This window comes from Dama dama, chromosome 23 (genome assembly GCF_033118175.1).
Source record: "Dama dama isolate Ldn47 chromosome 23, ASM3311817v1, whole genome shotgun sequence".
NCBI classification, from domain to species: Eukaryota; Metazoa; Chordata; class Mammalia; order Artiodactyla; family Cervidae; genus Dama; species Dama dama.
The window spans coordinates 58,912,986-58,933,640 of record NC_083703.1 but is presented as its reverse complement, the minus strand read 5'-3'; the positions used below and the strand labels follow the sequence as shown (position 1 = coordinate 58,933,640).

The window sequence follows — 20,655 nt, the reverse complement described above, 5'->3', positions numbered from 1 at the left end:
CGGGCCTGGGGAGCTGGGGGAAACACCGAGGACAAGACGAGAAATCAGGGGAATCAGAAAAGTGTGTCCCCAGGGGACTCCGTGAAGACTCGGGGCTCCATTCCCAGCGTCAGGGGGCTGAAGCGGGCGTCTTGGGGGAGGCAAGGATCCGAACAGTGGTTGCCTGTGGGAGAGTGGGATTAAGGAGTCGGGGTCTTCAGGCACAGCTGGTCTGGGCCTGGGGTCAAATGTAGCCTAACAGAATGTACTGGATAATCGCCAAGACTAGTAAACACCTCGCCTGTCTTTCTGTGCCCCTCAAACCCACTTTGAGCAGTGTCAACTTAAAAAAAGGTGCACAACTAGAAGCTGAGGATTGTATTTTATTCTGTGGGCTTTATGCAGACTCAAACTCTGGAAGCAGTCTCTAGGATAGCCCAGAGGGAGTGCTCCAAAGTGTGAGAGAGTGTTCCTAAGCGGTAAAGGAGGGGTCAGGATACAGGGAGTTTTTGTAACAAAAACCCGAAAGTCGAACATCAAAGGATTCTTGTGAATTAAAGAAAAACCAGACAAGTTAATGAATTTAGCACTTTTGTATGCATGCAAAGATGCAAGAGTCTGGGCTCATGGAAATCATTCCTTTGATGTGTACCTTAACCATCTAGGTTCAGTATCCTGTCCCCCGCCTCCCAACCTGAATCCCCTCAGGGTGTAGTCAGGTGGCTACAGTGGCTGATGGCTTAATGTCCACTGCACAGGACATCCCAATGCTGGTGCCTGGACATGTGGAGGGTTTGAGACCCTCAGGGCCTGGCTCTGCATAGCCGTGTGACCCACTGGTGGGGGATGCTGGTGCCGGGGCCTTGTGTTCAGTGCTTTGGTCAGACAGGAAGTTCCTAGTAACTTTGAACAAGCGGCCTTGACAATTCTGCAGCAGGTCTTGCTCCAGAGTCCCAGGGGTGGGCCTGTCCCTATGGTTGGAGAAGGGACAAAGGGAATAGCACTGCCCTTTCTGTTTGCTCTGCCCCAGAGGCTGCCGACAGAGACGGAGGAATCCCGAACACCGGGATGGACTTTCAATGAGGCCAGAATTACTTCCCCTGCCCAATCACCTTATCAGAGGGGCTTCCGGGACCACTCTGGCCACTCCTGGATGGCAGTGCCCTGATTTATTTCCTAATGGATAATATATTGTATAATTAAAAAGCAGAGACATTACTTTTCCTGACAAAGGCCCATTTAGTGAAAGCTATGGTTTTTCCAGTAGTTACATATGGATGGGAGAGATTTGGACTATAAAGAAAGCTGAGTGCCAAAGAATTGATGCTTTTGAACTGTGGTGTTGGAGAAGACTCTTGAGAGTCCCTTGGGCTGCAAGGAGGTCGAACCAGTCAAGCCTAAAGGAAATCAGTCCTGAATATTCCTTGGGAGGACTGATGCTGAAGTTCACACTCCAATACTTTGGCCACCTGATGCAAAGAACTGACTCATTGGAAAAGATTGATGCTGGGAAAGAGCAAAGGCAGGAGGAAAAAGGGACGACAGAGGATGAGATGGTTGGATGGCATCACCGACTCAATGAATATGAGTTTGAGCAACCTCTGGGAGTTGGTGATGGACAGGGAAGCCTGGCATGCTGCAGTTGATGGGGTTGCAAAGAGTCGGACAAGACTGAGCAACTGAACTGAATCCGTTTAATTATCTGTCTTGTTCATAGCGGCTTGGTGGGGCTAGAGTGTGTTCTGTGTATTTCTGCAACCCACGCACCCTAATAAATAGTCCTTGAATGAATTATATTCGTGAATATAGACCACACACCCACACTCTAAAATTCCTTGAACTAATTATATTCATGTATATAGTCCACGCACACACACGCGCGCGCGCGCACACACACACACACACACTCTCGACAAACGGGGCTTCACAGGTGGTTCTAGTGGTAAAGAACCTGCCTGCCAGTGCAGAAGACATAAGAGATGAGGGTTCAGTCTGTGGATTGGAAAGATCTCCTGGAAGAGGGCATGGCAACCCACTCCAGTATTCTTGCCTAGAGGATTCCAAGGACAGAGGAACCTGGCAGGTCACAAAGAGTGGGACACTACTGAAGCTACTTAGCACCTGTGCGTAAAGATAAAAATCATTTCACCTTCAATACGTTGTTGTACTGGAGGTGGCACTGGGAGAAACGTGGTCTCACTAAACATGATCTGAATCGTGTACATCTGATTCGCTAGACTGTGCTCTCCACGAGGAGAGGGGCCCGGAACCCAGCGAGCACTAAACAGGTGCCCTAGAAAACCCGAATGTGCCCCCTCCGTAAGTGCGCGCTCTGCTCCAAGTGCTTCCCCACCGCACGTGAGGTGCGGTGGGGCGGGGCCTGGACTACGCTTCCCGGCGCTCCTCGCGCGCCCGGGGCGGGGCGGGGCTGTGGCTGGGGGCGGGGCTGGTTTTACAGGGCGGGGCCTGAGCGGACCGGGGGCGGGGCCGACTACAAAGCCCGGGGGCCGGCGCTGAGGCGCAGAGTGCCCGCAACGCCGGCAGGAGCGCAGCGCAGCGCAGCGAGGCGCGCACGGCGGGAGCGGCCCGCGCGTGGAAGGGCCCGGCGGCTAAACCCGCGCCCCTGCTGCCGCGCTCGCTCCGCCACCGCCCCCAATGAGCGCAGCCCCACGCGGCCCGGGTCCGTAGGCGGCGGGGCGCCCCCCATGCTGCTGCAGCCCGCGCCGTGCGCCCCGAGCGCGGGCTTCTCGCGGCCCCCGGCCGCCCCCGGCGCCATGCACGGCTCGCAGAAGGACACCACGTTCACCAAGATTTTCGTGGGCGGCCTGCCCTACCATACTACCGACGCCTCGCTCAGGAAGTACTTCGAGGGCTTCGGGGACATCGAGGAGGCCGTGGTCATCACCGACCGCCAGACGGGCAAGTCTCGCGGATACGGCTTCGTAAGTGGCCCCGCGGCCGGGCGCTCCCGCCCCGCACTTATCGCCGCCAGGGCGCTGAGTCAAGCGGCGGGCGCACGCCAACCCCGGGCGCCTCCCGCCGGCTCGGCACCTGCTGACCCTTCTCGGGCTGCAGCCGGTCCTGCCCCCGTCTCCCTGCCCCCACGCCACGCCGGCTTTAAAAGGGAGAGCCGCTCTGTTCAATTAGGACTCTTCTAAGTTTGTGGAGAGGTTTTGGGAACAGCCGGCTACTTTTCGGCACTTCCTGGAGCAACAAGCGAGCGAGGAACAGGGCTTCACCCTGGGGCACTTAGGAGCCTTTGAGCAACCCGTGTTTTATTTTCTAGCAACTCCCACAGACACCCCAAACAACCTAAGTCAGAGTTGGCCTGAAGACACTTCCCTTAACTCCTTTTCTAACTAGGGTGTCCCCAAACCCCTCCCGTGAGGAAATTGGTGGTCCCCACAGGCCGGGTAGGCCACCCCAGGACTCCTCCTTCCCTTCGGATTTGCTGTAGTCCCCGGGGATTGTTTTTGCCCTTCAAGGCCGCGTTTCTTAGCACTTGAACTCGGAGGGAGGAGCTGGGGTCCAGGGGCAGCTTTGGCGTGGGGGGGGCCTAGGCTGGACGGGGGCTAGGCGGATGCCTTGGGTAGCGGGCATATGGGGTCAGGGGAAGTGAATGCCGGGGGTGCCTGGGCTCTAGAGCCCACTGTCTGCTTCCCCCACCTTCCGGGGAAGCCCCTGATGCCTCTGTGCGCCCCCAGGTGACCATGGCCGACCGCGCAGCCGCTGAGAGGGCTTGCAAAGACCCTAACCCCAACATCGATGGTCGCAAGGCAAACGTGAACTTGGCCTATCTGGGTGCCAAGCCGCGCAGCCTCCAGACGGGTGAGAGTCCGTGCTTTCCTTCCCTGTGCTTCTGGTTGCTATATTCAGCCTCGCTCTCTGTGGGGTGGAAGAGGCACCCCCCGCCCTCCACTGCCCTGCTCCAGGAGTAGCAGTCGGCTGTCATGTGCTCCAAGAGAGCCATCACAGGGCAGTCATCCCCCAGCTCAGAAGTCAAACCCCTTCCTCAGGCCGCGTGTGCCAGTGGGACACGGCGAGGAGGGCAGGTCACCCGCTTGTCAGCTGTCCTCACCGGAGGGAGGAAGTGGGTCCCAGAGCTGGAGGTCGGGAGGACGCAAGCCCAGCGACTGCTGCCCCTCAGCTCCGTGGGCCCCCTTTGGCTGGGAGTTCTGGGGTTCAGGTGGAGGTGGCCAGGAGGGGAGAGGAAGCTGTTTACCCCTTTGGACTAGGCTGTGGGGGTCTTCCCTGGGTAAGGCTGGGCCCCTCCCTAACTGGTCTCTCATTTTAGGCTTTGCCATCGGCGTGCAGCAGGTGCCCCCCACTTTGATCCAGCGGACTTATGGGTGAGTGGACGTGGCCGGTTGGGGCCGGGGGGCACACAGCCCTTGGAGACTACGCCAGGGGGCCGTGGGCTTCCTGGGTCTCCCCATGCAGGTGGCCCTCAGTCTGAGGGAGCCTCTCACCCCAGGACCGCCGACCCTCTGGCATTGGTGGTGCTGTCTGCAGCTCCCTTTCTCTGTCTGAGACCTGTCACTTGCTCCAGTCTTTCAGAAGCGTGATCGTGTTGTGGGAGTGGGAGGGGTTCAGCTGGGAGAAGGGAGAGAAGGCAGATTGCATTTCTCTGCCCCCAGCAAAGGCCACACTGAAGAGAGATGGGGAACATGGGCCTGAATTCAGGTCCTAGCTTCCCCTGATTGGTTGTGTGCCTCGGTTTCCTCACCTGTAAAATGGGATAGTGATAGCACCTCTGAGTTCTGTGGGTGGAGGCCAGGCAGGTAGGTGAGCATGCTGGAGGTGTTTGCCGACCAGGAACAGGGCCAGGCTCTTCTGAGGGCGCCTCTCTGACCTGCTCCGGTGCCCAACAGATGGCGGCAGCAGGTCACTGCCATCCGGTCCGGTGTTTGTGAAGCTGCAGCAGGTGAGCTGGAATCAGGGCCAGATGTCTCCGCCCGAGTGGGCTCAGCCTGTGGGCCTTTTGTCTAACATGCTTTGGAGTACAGTGTCCCACCCTCCTCCACCTGAAAAGGGCCTTCTTTTTCTTTCTTTTTTTTTTTTTTTTAAAAGCACCTAATAGGGCCTGGTAGCTGCTTGGGAAAGGACACAAACTTTGGATGCCCAAAGGAGCCTGCCGTACTGGCTGACTTCTCAGCCCCATGATTGATGTCGGCTCTATGCCCTGGTGTGGGGAATGTGCTGATTACGATGAGGGGTTTGTGTTGGGGGACCATTTATAGAATAGGCAGCCCCTTTTAGGATGGTAGAACATCTTAAGCTTATCAGAGATCAGATTCCAGGCCCTGTGTTTTGTGTTGAAAGTTGCAAATGTGTGTGTGTGTGTCTGCCCCAGAGACTTGATTTGATTGCTCCCCTGGCTCACTGGGGTGGTGTGGACCAGGCTTTGGAGCAGGTTGGGAGCTGGGCTCGGGGGGACTGGGCAGGTTGGCCATGATTCGGGGCTCCTTGTCCTGACGGGCAGTCTCTGTGGCTGTCCCGTGCCCCCACCCCCTTGTGGGTCAGAGACTGTGTGGGCCTGGTGCCTGTGTGTCCTCCTGGGAGGAAGCCTGGAGGGCAGCTGGGAGTAGGGGGCTCTGGTTTCCTTCCCACCCTAGGATCTGCTTCTTCTGTGGCTGTAGGCGTCTTGGAAGGTGTTTGGGGACACCCCCATCTTCCTGCTGTCACCCAGGTTCTTCCTGTTTGGGTTCAGGTCACACGGGGAGGGCGTTTCTCACTTTTCACAGTCCTGGTTCTGCTCCCTGGGGCAGGGGCTGGGACAGGGGCTAGCACTGAGATCCGGGTGTGAGCCTTGAGCACACGCAGCTTTCCTCTGCTTAAAATGCCTCCGTGGCTTTCTGCTTGGGCCTGGGCTCTGTTCTGACCCATCACAGCTGCTTCTGGGACTGAGTCTCAGAGTCCTGATACTTGGGACTCTGGAGCCTGCGGACCTGGGATCAGATCCTGGCTTTGTCACTTTACCAGTGGGGTCCTCCTTGCTAAGTGATGTCTTCCTGAGCCTTCCGTTTCCTCATCTGGAAAATGGGAATAATAATGACACGAGGCAATGCTGGCTCATGGGGCTAGGTGCTCCACACCCTCGTGGCACTTCTCTGAGGTTGGGATGGACGTCATTCCTCCCTCATAGGTGGGGAAACGGGCAGAGAAAGGTTAAAAACAGTTAACAACCCATCCAGGGTGGCTGAAGTGAGGGGACTTGAACCTCCACGAGCTGGCTCTGGGCCTGTGCTCTTAGCCCCTGCTCTCTGGGGTGGGAGGTGGGAAGGGTGCCCAGACGGTTTCCCTCACGGTCCTCAGAGCGCCGCCCACGGGAGGGTGGTCAGGGGTCACTCAGATTTTACTGCCATGTGCTCCTGAGCGCCGGCGAAAGTGTTTTGTAACTGAATCTGCTGGCCGGCCATTTAAGACCCATGATGATGCAGAGGCTCTATTTGTTGGTTGCCAAGGGGTGGAAGGACAGTCGACAAACAGGGACAAGGGGTCGGGGGGACAGTCCAGCTCTGCGTTTTCCAGCGGCTGGTGGATGGTCGCCTCCCACCAGGCTGTGCTGAGACCCAGGGGCAGGAGGGGCCTCGGCCATGCTTTCGGGGTCAGCTGTCTCCTCCCAGCGCCCGCCTGCCTGGCTGGAGACTTGGGCTGTCAGCGTCCCTTTTGTCTTTACAAACAATCAGGCCCGGGAGCCCGGTCGGGCCTGACTCAGCGGTCAGTTGTGTCAGCTCCAGGCTGGCAGGGAGGCCTGGGCAGCCCAGAGTTTGCGAACCCGTTAACCCCTCTCCTGCCCGGCGGAACTTTCGCCAGTCTTTCCGGCCCCGCTCATGTGCCCGGGACAGCTCCAAAGACCCCAGACCCCCGACTCCCGGGCTCAGCTACTGCGGAATCCTCGCCTGGCCGGGTCATAAACGTCAGTGTGGGAAGATTTGCCAAAGGACTTTTACATTCTGTTTGCAGCTTGGGTTCCTCCTCCCCGGTTTATCTTTTCTTCAAGAACAGGGTCTTTCAGGATCTACCTCGAGTAGGACATTTCCGTCACATTCACTCCGTGGGGCTGAGGCTTGGGTCTGGAGAAGACTTCTTTGGGAGGTGGCAAGTGGCCGGTCTCAGGGGGGACAACTACAGCCAGAGACCACCCAGCTGAGCGGCCCACCAGGTGGGACAGTCAGCAGCCTGCAGGCACGGGTCCAGGCAGAGTGTCGGATCTGGCTTGGAAGGGGCTTCTTGGCCAGTGTCAGGGCTGTTTGACAGCCAGCTGTCTGTCCAGGCTGGGCCTGAGGGCCGTAGGAGCTGAGGTGTGTCCTGGGCCTGACTGCGCTGGGAGCCTCTCCTGGGGTATTTTTGAAGGGTTACCTGTTTCTCTAGGCTCACCTCCCCCCGCCCCAACTTCTTAAGGGGGCCTCACTGTGGCTCCACACCTGTCCACCATGAGCCCCACTCAGTGCCGGGAGCAGGCCAAGCCCTTGGGCCCAGATGACAGGACAGGGTCCTGTGGCCGTTGGGTGTCAGGCAGGCTTCGTGTCGGAGCGAGACCCCAGAGGCCTGACTGGGCTCGGGGTCAGGCCCACCCCCTTCTCCCCATCTGCAGGGAGATGCCACCTCGCCGGGCTGAGTGGGGACGGGCCCGTGCCTGGTGCAGAACCGCGCAGTGAGGGCTAGGCCCACGGGAAGACGGGTGCACAGTGACTCATCTCACGGCGGCTCGGCCAGTCTGTTGCCCCCTCCACCTGTGTGGGTGCTGGGCGCGGGGAAACTCGCCAGGGCTGACTGTGCATGGCACAGGCACTAGAGCCTGAGTCGGGGGCTCCAGCACCCTCCCTCCTTCCCCGAGGCCTCAGCACCGCTGTCTGGCTAGCTCTTGGACAAGGCAGAGCCAGAACCCCCAGAACTGACCAGGGCCCAGGGTCTCCTCCCTCGGCACCTTCACACTGCATTTGGCTGAAGGTTTCTGGGCCGCTTCTCCGTCTCTGTGATGGTTCCCAGTGCCCAGGTCGAGACCCGCTGCCCTTGTTGTCATCAGGTCATGGGTATCTGCCCAGCCAGGGGGTCTGAGTGGAGTGTCTGGGTCCCCAGGGTGGGGTGGGGGTGGCGCCGCAGGGCGATGGGAAGATGTCTGTTTCTCAGAAGCGTGGAGCACACAGGACTGGGCAGAAGGGAATGAGCTGTTCCCAGAATGCTTTGTTCCTCGAGTATTTATTGAACACCTGCTGGATACTTTGAAAGACGTGGTTGGTTCTCCGTCTCGCTTTCTGGCAGGGATGCCAGACCATTCGAAATCCATCTGCACATGTGATGGGTGCAGCTGGACAGAGCAGCTGGCTGGCAGGAGGCCTCGTGGGGGCAGGACAGGCCTCTGTCATGATGTAAGGGTAGGGAGGGTGATCTGCGAGCATGACAGTCACAGACCTGCACCCTAGGACACCTCCAGATGGTGAAATCAGAGCAAGGCCTGGAGCCAGCTAAGAACAGCATGCCTGCTATGGACTCTTGGGCTTGGTGGCATGTTGTGTTATGAGACGTCACCACTGGGGACACTGCAGGGGGCCTCCGGTACTGTACCTGGAGAGCCTTGTTATCTCATGATATGACATAAATAAAGCCAGGGGTAGTTGCAGTGCCTAGAATAGGGGCCAGCACCTGGGCAGGGGGGCAGGGGGGTGGGGGCCAGCATCTTGGAGGTGTGGCAGGAAGTGAGGTCAGAGTGGAGGCTTTGCGGGGGGCGGGGGGGGCAGGGGGCGGGCAGAGAGGAAGCTGGTACCCTCCTTGTGTGCCATCACATGGCTTGTTTTTACTTTCAGGGTGTCTGGGGTGGTCCTGCCCCTCCCCACCCCGTTGCTTCCTGTTTAGCTCTCACTGGAGCGAGGCATGGGCCGGCGCGTGGCCCTCCCCGCACCCGTGCACACCTGTTGTTTGTCGCCGTCTGCTGTAACAGACACCAGCCTCCGGGTGGTTCTTGGGTTCTCATCCAAGGGCAAGCTCCCCGCCAGCCGCACTGGCCCTGGCAGGAGGGACCCTGTGCGGAGGGCTGCAGGGCCTCGTCCGGAAGCCTCGGGCCCAGGGGAGAGGCCTGGCCATGCTCAGGCTGACGCGGGCATCCTGGCCCCATGGGTGGGGAGGAGTGTGGCGGGGGGCTCCCAGGTGGGCCAGGCCCTTCACGCTGCAGCGGGAGGAGGCTGTGTGGGGAGCCGGGGAGCCCCATGACTTGCCTGGGGGACTCCTTGTTCTTGTGATGACCTTTTCTCTTCGAGTCTCTGTTTCCCCAGCTGCCGCGTGGATGTGATGAGCACTCTGCAGAGTGCTGGGGGGGCACCCGGCTCATTCTCCTGACCCCTCCCACGTCGGGGGTGGGGAGGAAGCCCTGCTTGTTCATTCAGTTTGTTCAAAGGATGTTTGCCGGTTTGTGGCACGTTGGGATGAAGGGAACCCTGGTCCTGCTTGTGATTACAGAACTTTCTTTGGCAGAGGTGGTGACAGGGGCTCCCGGGGGAAGGGAGCGGCTGACGGGAGGCTGGTATGACCAGTGGGAGGAAGTGGGAGATTGAAGGGAGTCACGGACCCAGCAGGGTGGCCTCAGCTCACATAGGGCCTTAATGGTCGAGTGGGGGCATTTGGATTTTACTCTGAGTCATGTGGGGCTACCGTGGGCCCTGAGCATGTGAGGGCCGAGTCACTTGCATCTTTAGAGCATCTCTGGCTGCTGGGTGGGCCTGAAGCACTGGGGGCATGGTGGGCCCCTGGACCAGCACAGGGGTGTGGAGTTGTGGGATTCTGTGTACATTTAAAGAAGTACATTTAAAGAACGTGTGAAAGAAGGGAGTCCAGGAGGATTCCAGAACATTGGGCCTGAGCTCACGGCAGTTCGATGGGCCTTGGCAGTGAGGGGAGGCTGCAGTCTGGGGGTAACAGCCGGCGTTTGGGCTTGGACAGGTTCTGGTGGAGAGGCCAAGCCAGGGCCCGGCACTGCTCCACAGGAGACGCGTTGCACCTGCTCTGATCCAGTGGCCCCAGAGAGCCTGGAGGCCCCCCTCTGGGAAGTCCTGGGGGGCCCCCTCCCTCGCCTGAGAATCATGAGTTGTACCCCAGCAGCAGCCGACTTCTCCAGCCCATCAGGCCAAACCTCCAGAGAACAGAAAAAGTGAAATGGGCTCATTTGCCTTTTTTATTTTTATTTTCGAGGGTGACCGTGCGTTCACAGAGTGAGCGCCTGGGACGGCAACCCATCCCTCTGCGCTTCGAGTTTCGCTCTGAGTGTGTGGGGTGTGAGGCTGTCTGTCTCCTGGCGCCAGCTCCCTCAGCTGGCCCCCTCCACCCCTGACTGCCCAGGAGTCCCCAGACCCTGCTGATCAGACCCCTAGACTTCTGCCACCAGGGGTCCAGGGGAGGCTGTGTCGCGCTTTGTGTCACCCTTGGTTTACAGACAGGGAAATAGGCCAGAGAGGGCCGAGGGGCTGGGGCAGCCGCGGCCAAGATCCAGACTCGGGATTCTCAGTCCTACACCCCGGTCTCCATCGGCCCGAGACAGCTGGGTCACTCCTGGTTGGAAGCTGCTCACTCTGGGCACGCGGGTCCAGGCAGAGATCTCTGCCATCACCCTTTCAGCAGGGGCTGCTCGGCCTGAGCATGTGCCCCCCCCAGGATGGTCTGGCCTTTTGAACCCGGCCCACTGTAGCCCCCTCCACTTCCCACAGTCTGGGGTTTTGTGGGTTTGTTTTGCTCAGGTCCTGGCCTGGGCGTTGGGTCACCTGAGTTCTGACCCATTAACTGTCCTGCTTGCTGATTTGCTTTTCCCTCTGGGTCTCTGGTCTGCCCTCCGTGGGGCTGGGCTGGGAGGGCCTTCTGTCCGTCCTGGCTGGGTGGGATGTTCTTGCCCTCCCTCAGGCTCGAGGAGGAGGGGTCATCGGTGCTGCTGAGGTCCCTGGGGGTACAGACGGGGCAGTCCAAGCCCCCAAGACAGCCCTGAGGCTGACAGGTGCAGGGTGAGACTTGAACGGAGGCTGTTGTTCTTGCCTCCCCAGGGTTCATGGTGTGAGTTGTCGAGCAGAGCTGCGCTGGCCCTAGAGGCCATTCCAGGTCAGGCTGCTGCTTCTGCTGCCTTCCAAGGACCGAGACTCCCAGCCCAGAAAGCAGCAGGGCCCCGGAGGAAGCCCCTTTTCCACCCAGTGCCAGCAAGGCCCTTGGCTCTCGGTGCTGACTAGGTGCTGGGGACCAAGCGGTCCAGGCCATGTCCCTGCCCTCGGGAAGACAGACGGATGACAAAGTGGTTTGAGGCTGTAGGAAGGAAGTATGGCCAGCGGTGGGCAGGAGGTGAGGGGGTGGTGGTCAGGGAAGGCCTCTGTGGAGGTGACTGAGCTGTGGGAAGGAGCCTGCCAGCAGCGGGAACAGCAGGTATGAAGGCCCTGTGCACAGAGAAGCATGTCCAGTCTGGGGACAGAATGTGCCAAGCCTGTGCCCTTTTCAGAAGCCTGTAGATGGAGTACGTGGAGGCCGGCGGCACCTGACCTTTCTGGGGAGTAGGTGGGGCACCGAGGAACCCGCTGGGCACACGCACCCTGTGTCCTTTCGTGGTGTGTAGGCCTGGGGAGGGACCCAGGGGGCTGTGCTCAGGTGGGGCCAGCCGCTGGTTTGGCTGGGTTTTCCTTCTCACTGGAGATTCTGGTGGGTGCGTGTATGTGTGTGTGTGTTCATCCCTGCGTGTTTGTGTTCACGTGCCAGCTCGGCTCCTTGGTCCCCACTTGGCCTCCTTCCCAGCCCTCTGTGTGGGTGTCTGGTTGGGGCAGTGGTAAGGACTCCGTGTATCGACCTTTTGCCTTGTAGTTGACAGCAGGTCTTGGCCTCAGCATGATGCTGCAGGATTCTTTGTGCGGGGACTGTCCTGTGCGCTGTGGAATATTAGCAGCGTCCCCAGCCTCTACCGCTGGCTGCCAGTGGCACTCCCTACCTGCCAGGTGACAAACAGGAATGTCATATTTATGCTGAGTGACCCCTGGGGTGAAGTCACTGTGGCTGAGAAATGCTGGTCGGGTGGAGGGTCTCACCTCTCGAGCCCTGAGGTCAACTTCTGCCAGACCCATTTTACAGACGGGAAAACTGAGGCTCATGGAAGCTCTGTAACTTGAATGCAGATCTGAGGGGCCCGGCCCCCTGTTTGGGGGAGCTTCACAGCTTCCTCCCCCTTGACTCTGCAGGGCTTGCGCAGCAGCAGAGCCCTGCTCTTGTCTCCTGGCTGTGTGACTGCCAGTCCCTTGGCCTCTTGGAGCCTAAGTTTTCCTGAGAAATGGGGCAACACCAGCACCTATTTTCTGGCTGTGGAATGCTTTGTATGTTATCTTTGGCTTTTCAGAGTGGAGGGTGGGGCAGGGTGCTTGAGGGACACAGGTGAACAGATGCAGATTTAAAATGTCCCCACAGGCCAAGAAACGGGAACCCCTTTCCTCCCAACCTGAAGCTTACTCGCCCACCATGTCTGAGCATCCCCAGCAGGGCAGCTCCGTGCTCCCCACGATGCTGAGTGTCGGAAACCTGGTGAACATGCCGGCTTTCCTGGCCGGCAGCCTTGCGGCAGGCATGGCCAGAATCCTGCCATTTCAGCGCCCTGGGTGCATCTCCTGTGCGGACAGCTTGTGCCTGGCCTGGGGGGTACTTCTGCAGTGCAGTGTGTACCCGCGTCCCCGGGGGCCTGTCGGATGCAGGCTCCCAGACCCCATCAGACTTGGCTGTCCGCTCTCTGAAGCAGGGGTGTGCCTGCCTGTGTTGGGAGAAGTTCTGGGCTCAAAACTTGCAGAGCCTCACCCTCAGGAATGTCCTGGGGTGTCCGGAGCACTGCTCCGAGACCCGCTCCGTCTTGTCTCCACTGGCTTCTGTTTAGGGAGGGGTCTGGACTGCTGGGGCCCCTCTTTTTTTATTTAATAATTAGACTGAAAATAAAAGTGCTCCATGAAGGTGAAAAGAAAGTGTCTGTCACATAGTGGGTACCCAAGAAATAGACGCAGAAGGTTGATCAGGTATTAGTTCCTTGTTTTTTTTTTTTCCTGCCTGTTTTTTTAAATATATGATAGCTTTTGAAATTATCACAATCTTGTGAAATAGATGGCATTGTTTCCATTGTTACCAATTGATTAAATTATCAAATTGTTAAGTTATTAAACTGAGACCCAAAAGGCAACTCATATGCTTCATATCACATACCCTTTTAAATAAGGGACGTGTTTGCTGTGGATTCTTAAGTCCTCATATACTTCTGTGTAAACACTTAGGTCATTTCCTGTAGGCAGACTAGATATCAAGAAATGGAACTGTTGGTGCGGCCCCTCTTCTGTCTTGGTGTCAGCACCGAATGCCCAGCCCCTTCCCTATCCAGGGACTTGGACAAGGTGCCGGGTAGAGCCTCCACCCACTCATGTGAGGTCCAGGCGGGGAGATGGATCAGGAGCTCAGGCTCCGAGCAGCTGCCGCCGCCTCTGAGAAGCCTCCCCTGACCACTCCCGACTCTGGTTCGCGGGTTGGCATATTTGCGTGTCTCTCCTTCTCCTGGATTCCGAGCTCTGAGAGGCCAGGGGCCATGTAATCTTCTCCCTGCTGTGTCCTTGCCCAGAGCACACCCACAGAGAGGAGAGAAGCCTGGGGAGGCGGAGGTGGAATTCGAACCCAGGCCGTACTCCGTTCAGGGCTCTCGTTCCCACCAGAGGAGCAGGAGAGGGTGGACGGCAGAAGCCCCTAATAAGGGAGAGAGAGCTTGGCCTGGGGCCAGTGTGCAGGTTCTTACAGGAAGCTGTCTGACCTCCTGGCAAGCAGGAGTGGGTCGCCATGGCAACTGTAGGGGTGCTGCCACCTAGGAGGGCACATAGCAGGGATAGGGGGGCCTCAGTGTGAGAACTTCCTGGCCAGGGGCAACTGGGGCTCCTCTGGGACTGGCCAGGTGTGCCCAGGCTCTTACCCCTAGGGAGGCGTTTGCTGCTGGGTCCACAGGGCCATGGTACCCATCCCCACCTCAGCTCTGCCCTCACTGGGTAGTTCACCCCTAGCTCAGGATTGCTTCTTACGTGTGTGTGCCTTTATTGTGGTAAGGTGTGAGGGTGTGCTCCGTCACTCAATCCTGTCCAACTCTGCAACCCTGTGGACTGTAGCCCACCAGACTCCTCTGTCCATGGGATTCTCCAGGCAAGAATACTAGAGTGGGTTGTCATATCCTCCTCAGGGGAAATCTTCTTGACCCAGGAATCGAACCCACATCTCTGGTGTCTCCTGCATTGGCAGACAGGTTCTTTCCTGCTGAGTCACGAGGGAAGCCCTGTGGTAAATGTACGCATAACCTAAAATCTGCCGTTGTAGGGCATTAAGCATTTTCACAGAGTTGTGTATTCATCACCACCATCTGATTCAGAACTTCTGCATCACCCAGGAGGAGACCCCATAGCACCGCCTCCCCTCTCCTGCTTGCCCCTCCATTATGACCACTCTTTCTGGACTCGCTTCTGTGGAGGTTTCCATGAGTGGAATTGTGCAGTCCGGAGCCTTTCCCTTCTGGCTTCTTTCACCCAGCGTCGTCCTCAAGGTTCATCCTTGCGGATGAACACAGTGGTGGTATGTGTCAGCGTGTTACTCCTTTTTATGGCGGAATAACATTCCTTGGCATGCACACACCGCAGTCTGGAAACCCATTCATCCTTGGACGGGAGCTTGGGTTGCTTCTCCTTTGTGGCTGGTGCGAATAGTGCTTCTTATCTCTTAACTGTGCCCATGAGTCCGTTCGCCTCATCGAGATACTCGGACCCACTTGCACCAACTGCCCACCCCCCTGCCCCCTTCACAGCCCCCTTCCCGGCCTTTTCTTTGCATTTAAAACATCGGGCTGCATAAAGTTGCTGTTAGTCAGCTTTTTGGACCTGTAAAAATGGCAGTTTCATATGATTCCACCTCACCCATCCTTAGCACTGGTATAAACACACATCTGAATTTTTTTAGTGAACATTATCACCGTTCAGTATAAATATAACAGTGCAGAAACAGCACGTCTGTTCTGTGACCTGGTTTTCTCTCCCGGCCGCGTGGAGAGGGAGTGGCTTGAGGTTGAGCTTGGACTTTGTCCCACTGCCGTGTGGGATGGTCTGGGGGACCCGGGGCGCTGCTTTGTCCCGATGGATGACACTGGGGTTCCTCTGCTTTTTCCGTGTTCCCAAGGGGGCGGCCAGGACCCACTGAGCCCCGTCTTTGTTCAGGAGCAAGGGCTCCCGGATGCTGAGGGGCCCGGCAGGGGAGGGAACCTGGCTGCCACGGCCCTGCTTGCTGTCCACTTACGGTCCCCTAGCTGCCCCACCTGCGGGATTCCCAGGAGGGAACGTTTTCCCTTTTGCTTTCCAAGCAGCTTCTCTTCAAGTGGAAGGGCGGCAGGACGGGGTTCCCAGGCCTGTGTTACAGGTGTGGAGGCCCCGTCCTTTGTACCTCGAGCAGGTCTGAGAGGAGGACGAGGAGGTGATGCCCGCTCCGTTGGCTCTGCGCCCACCCCCGTCGTGGGCACTGCTGCAGACTGGCTGTGGGGCTCGGCGCTGGCTGGCAGAGCAGGCACCTGCCGATACCGCCTTCATGAGCCTCACTTTCCCCTTTGGCTATGTGCGGGATCACCCCTGTGGTGGAGGGCTGGGTGTGTGGCACGCACAGCACCCACAGTGGGCAGCCTGCTGGGTGTGATGAGTGCCAGGTGCAAGTCACAGCTCTCAGACTGATGCCCAGGGGCCACATCCCGTTCCCTCCACTCTGGTACTAGGGGCAGTGTGCCTCCGAGCCCAGTGTTTCTGTAGTAAACTGGGATAATTATGAGAGCCACCCTAGGGCAAGGTTCACCAGTTAGTCTTAGGTGAGACATGGCCGCTGGGCTGCTGAGCCCTGTCCCTGAGGCTTGGCCGTCATCTCTGCTCTTAGTCCCACCATCTGGTTATACTTCGATTCATCATTGTCTTTGTTCCCTCAGCAAGTGAGCCCGTGCTGGGGGCCAAGGTCTGTGTTGTCAGTCCATAGGTGGCTGACGTTTTAGTAGGGGGAGACAGCTGTGGGAAATAAGTAAGTTGTGTGGGTGTCACTTGGGGGCGTGGCAAGATGCTGGAAGCTGAATAGGGACGTGGGGGTGGGGACAGGGCTGGCTTCGTGGACCTGGGCCCTGGCTGATCACACGGGAGCTTGTGCTCAGAAGGGCCTGTGCTGGGTTTGATGCTCTGGTGCTGAAATTGCTAATCATTTTTAAACTCCCCCTGGCCCCCAGGTCATGTTGTTGCTCCTGGCAGGAGTGGATGGTATTTGGGGTGTAGGGTGGTTTGAGGGGGGTTCCTGAAGGGGTTCACTGAGGAGATATTTTGAGTGTAGACTTGAAGAGGGGAGGTGGGAGCCCTGTGGGTCGCTGGGGAGAGTGCTGGGTCGCCGTGCAGTTGTAGGCATGGCCAGTGCCACAGCCCTGCAGTGGGAGCAGCCTTCTTGCTCAGACTGCACCCATTTTACAGATGAGAAAGTGGAGACACAGGAGGGCGAGACAGCATCGCCCAGCAGTCCCAGCTCGTCCACTCCTCCCTGGAGCCAGCTGTGTTTCCCTGCTCTGTCCCCTGACCCTGCCCCTCTCTGCTTGGCCCTGCAGGCTGACCCCCCACTACATCTACCCACAAGCCATCGTCCAGCCCAGCGTGGTGATCCCGGCCGCCCCGGTCCCACCGCTGTCCTCGCCTTACATCGAGTACACGCCGGCCAGCCCGGCCTACGCCCAGTACCCGCCGGCCGCCTATGACCAGTACCCGTACGCCGCCTCGCCCGCCACAGCCGCCAGCTTCATGGGCTACGGCTACCCGGCCACCGTGCCCCAGGCCCTCTCGGCCGCGGCCCCCGCGGGCACCACCTTCCTGCAGTACCAGCCTCCGCAGCTGCAGCCTGACCGGATGCAGTGAGGCCGGCCCCGCCCGCGACCACGGCCCCGTCACCGCGGGCTGGGGGGTGCCGGCCGAGTCCAGGGTGCACACCCACCCCTGGACCTCGGGGGGCTCCGCGGGACCCCGCCGCACCCTGGATGGCCCAGAGACTACTGATCTTTACACCTGGGACATCATGTCTTAAGAGAGGACTTGAATGACTGAAAGCTAATGGAAGATCAGCCTGAATGTCGCACATGCACCGTCCCCACCCTCCCACACCTTAGAGCCCGCAGGCGGTCCCTCCAGCACCCAGCGGGGTCTTCTGGACCCTCCGTAAACCCCGACTGCCCTCTGGGTCCCTTTCAGAGAGGCCTTATTACTCCAGGGAAGCCCAGGATCCCGGTGAAGTGCATTGACTGTTGTCACTCCATCTGCGTGACTGTGAACCGCAGGTAGGGGGCTCTCCCACCCCCAGAATTCCCATTATCTAAATGTTCGCCCGGGGGCACCCCCCCACCCCCCAGGGCTCCCAGGTGCAGCAGGGCGCCCCCGGTGACCTGTGACTGGGGCAGCCAGCCATGGTCCGTTCATTCCATCAAAGCACTGTGGCTCTTTTTCTTATCATTGTTGTTTTGCTACTAAGATGATTTCAGAGTTTCAGTCTATTTTTTCAATGGAGATTCCAATCGCCAAGAATCCAAAACCTGTTTTTTTGACTTTGAGACTCACTTTGGTCGATGGCTCGTCCGCCTGAAGAGATGGTGGTGGTGTTCTTCTGATAAGTGCCAGCCCAAGCTCCTCAGAGGGTGGGCATCTTGACAGTGAGTTTTCTTAAGCTTTACCTGCTCCCTGAGGCCATGAAGGGGTGCTGGCTGAGGGGCTGGACCACCACATCCCGGCCGGCTGGCAGGATAGAGGCTCAGAGCATAGGGTGGTCCCCACCCCACCCTCCACCCCCATAGTGTCGCCTGCTGTATACAACCTGCGGGTTTGAGTTGAGACACGTCTGGCTGCCTTGGGAGCTCGGGTAGAGGAGGCGAAGGTTCACCCACACCACGATGGGGCCCTGCCCTGGAGGAGCAGGGGAGAGTTGAGGGGCGGGCGGGCCGGAAGGTTGGGGGCACTGGGGTGCTCCTTCAGACCTACCTCAGGGACGCGGGAGGCCTCGGGGCTGACGTACGTGGGCTTCGCTGCACGTCTGGTGCAGAGTCAAAGCCCAGAAAGTAAAGGTAGCTAATATTATAATAATATTTTTATTAGAATGTTCTGATTATAAAAAATAAAACTTGTTTTCTTTAAAGAAAAAGTGGGTCTGTGGTTTTTTCCCCCTCAAAGGGGGCGCCTCCGACCCCCACAGCGACCAGGCTCAGCATTGCTGATGTGCTGGGAGCAGGGCCCTGGGGGCAGAGGCCAGGGGGTTGGGGAGGGTGTTGTCATTGATGGTGCCACCAGAGCCCCATGAAAGAGAAAGCTGGGTGCTGCTGGCGGAACCTGGGTGGCACCTGCTAAGAGAGCTGAGGAGCAGGTATCCAGGCCACCCACCCTTGGGGCACTGGCAGCCAGACACAAGTCAGGGTGGAGAAGAGACGTCTAGGGTGTGTGAGTAAGGGCTCCCATCTCGGGGAAGTCCCAACCTCTTCCACCACCCACCTGGAGCCCTGTCAGTGGTGGGAGATCATGGAGGCCTTCTGGAAGGAGTGTGAAGGCTGGAGAAGGAGGTTCATTTGCTCATTCCCTCAATTGTTCCCTCATTCATTCATTCCAAGAAATTGTTCTGTGCCAGGTCACATGCAGAGCCCTGGGAGTAGTCATGAACAAAGCACGCAGTCCTGCCCGGGGAGTTAGAATCTAGCAGGGACGCACAGCAAGCATGCAAAGCAGTGAGGGAGACGCAGGAAACATGCAAATGCAGTGATTTCACCTACCGGTCAGGACGCATTACCAGGTGATGGAGGAAGAGGCCTGGGTTCTAGGCAGAGGAACAGCCGAGGCCCAGGTGGCTGGAGAGGCTCGTGAGGGGAGGCAGGGTGGCAGGTGAGCATCGGAGGTGGCGGGGCTGAGGGGGCAGCAGAGACCAGTGAGCATGCTGTGAGCACAGTCTGGGTGGGGCTGGGGGGGGGAGACAGTGCAGAGACGCCCGCTGCCTGGCGAGCTCAGCACAGTGTAGCTGATGCCCTGGGGGACGGGAGGGGAGGACTGCACAGGTAGGAGGAGGCACCAAAGGCAGTTGGATGGAGGGGTTCCTCCTGGTGATCTGGGGAAATGTGGGTGCTCCTGGTGGGGAGGCCAGTCTGAGCAGAGCTCGGAGGTCGAGGGTTGGCCTAGTTTGGGGCAGTTGCTCTCCAGGCACCAGGATGCTTGTCCTCCCGGACCTTTCAGAGCGTGTACGTCTGTGCCATCTCCCCCATTCACCTCCTGCACAGTAGGCGAGCCAGGCTCCCTCTGGTCCCGCAAAACTCCTCCCTCACCCTCTTGCAACTTCTGCTAAGCCTATCTCTTGTCTGCCCACTCCTTGCCCCCTTCACTGCTTCTGCCTCTGTCCTCTGGTGGTTCATGGTCTGCATCTTGCAGCCAGAGGGTCCTGTTTGACACCAGTGGGGTTCCCTGCTCCCCCAGCTCAGAGCCTTCTGTGGCTCCCCATCATCCTCGAGGAAAAAACCAAAGCTGTCACTGTGTTCTGGGAGAGCCCCCCAAACCAGGCAGAGCCCGCCACAGGACCTTTGTACTGCTGTCAAATCCTCCAGCTTTTACCTGCTGAATTCCTCCAGCTCTCAGCGCATCTTTGTCCCGGCAGCCTCCTCTGGCCCCAGTCTCAGTCCAGACAGCTGAACTGTGTTCCCTGTCAGGTGTAACCTCACCTGTCCCTGTCCCATCCCCATTGGAACACCGACACCAGGGGGGCATCTGCTTTGTGTCCTGTATGTCCCCCACATGTAGTGTTGTGCCAGGCACAGCAGGGAAACTGAGGCCTGCTGGCATTTAGAACTTGATTCTGGTGGAGGACGCCAGCGGGAGTTTCGGAACCATCCATCCAGGCTGGAGTGTGCTGGGCAGATCTGAGACGAGAGGAGCTGGGGCCAGGGGAGGGGTGGGGCGGAAGAGGCCAGAGCTGCCACAGTGTCCGCAGGGAACAGGGCAGATGATGCATGGGGAACGTAGCGCCTGCCCAGAGCTGGGTGGCTGGGTCTGACCCCAGGTCCACTGACAACTCCACGTGGTCAGCCTTTGGCTTTGAAGCAAGATGACTCACCCTGATTCAGGCAGGTGGCTTGAGGCAGACTGGGAGCCACCTACACTGTGCTGTCCTGGGGTCCCCATGGGATCGCCTTGGGTCTGTTTCAGTCCCTTTGATTCTGAGATTTACGAATTCCCCCTTTTTGTGGTCCAGGCCCCCAGCCTCTGCCCAGGGAAGAGTCAGGGTTCCCGGGGCCAAGTCAGGTGAGATCCTGCCAGGCAGGGTTTCCTTGTCTCACCAGGGACCCCTGATGCCCCCTGCCCCTGCCCCCTGCCTCTCTCCCTCTGGCTGGGTCTTAGTTTGCAAATACTGGCAAGGGGTCTTGAAGGTCACCACGGGGCTCCCAGCTCCGAGAAGACATTTGCTGCTGTTGATAAGGGCTGGGGAGGGGGGGGCCAGGAGTGGGTGGCGGGTGCTGCCAGGGTTATCTGTAGGGCCACTCGCGGCCAGCCCATTTCCTGTCGCTATCGGCTGGTGGCAGCCTCTGGGACCGGCCTCGAGGCCTCATACACATCCTCCTGGGGTCCGGGACTGAGGGCTCTGGAC

General features: G+C 58.7%; 1 protein-coding gene across 1 annotated transcript; it reads left to right on the top strand.

The window, feature by feature from the left end:
* Positions 1-2,566: 2,566 nt before the first annotated feature.
* Positions 2,567-18,180, top strand: RBM38 (RNA binding motif protein 38). The gene is made up of 4 exons (XM_061126945.1): positions 2,567-2,921; positions 3,684-3,807; positions 4,274-4,328; positions 16,607-18,180. The coding sequence occupies exons 1-4, from the start codon at positions 2,685-2,687 to the stop codon at positions 16,908-16,910; spliced, it is 720 nt and encodes a 239-aa protein (XP_060982928.1). The 5' UTR covers positions 2,567-2,684; the 3' UTR covers positions 16,911-18,180.
* The last annotated feature ends 2,475 nt before the right edge of the window (positions 18,181-20,655 follow it).

Bases quoted from the DNA above. Each gene is read 5' to 3' on its own strand.
- RBM38 (XM_061126945.1), top strand. From the start codon at position 2,685: ATGCTGCTGCAGCCCGCGCCGTGCGCCCCGAGCGCGGGCTTCTCGCGG. The intron at 2,922-3,683 runs GTAAGTGGCCCC...GTGCGCCCCCAG, and splicing joins AGTCTCGCGGATACGGCTTC to GTGACCATGGCCGACCGCGC. The intron at 4,329-16,606 runs GTGAGTGGACGT...TTGGCCCTGCAG, and splicing joins TTGATCCAGCGGACTTATGG to GCTGACCCCCCACTACATCT.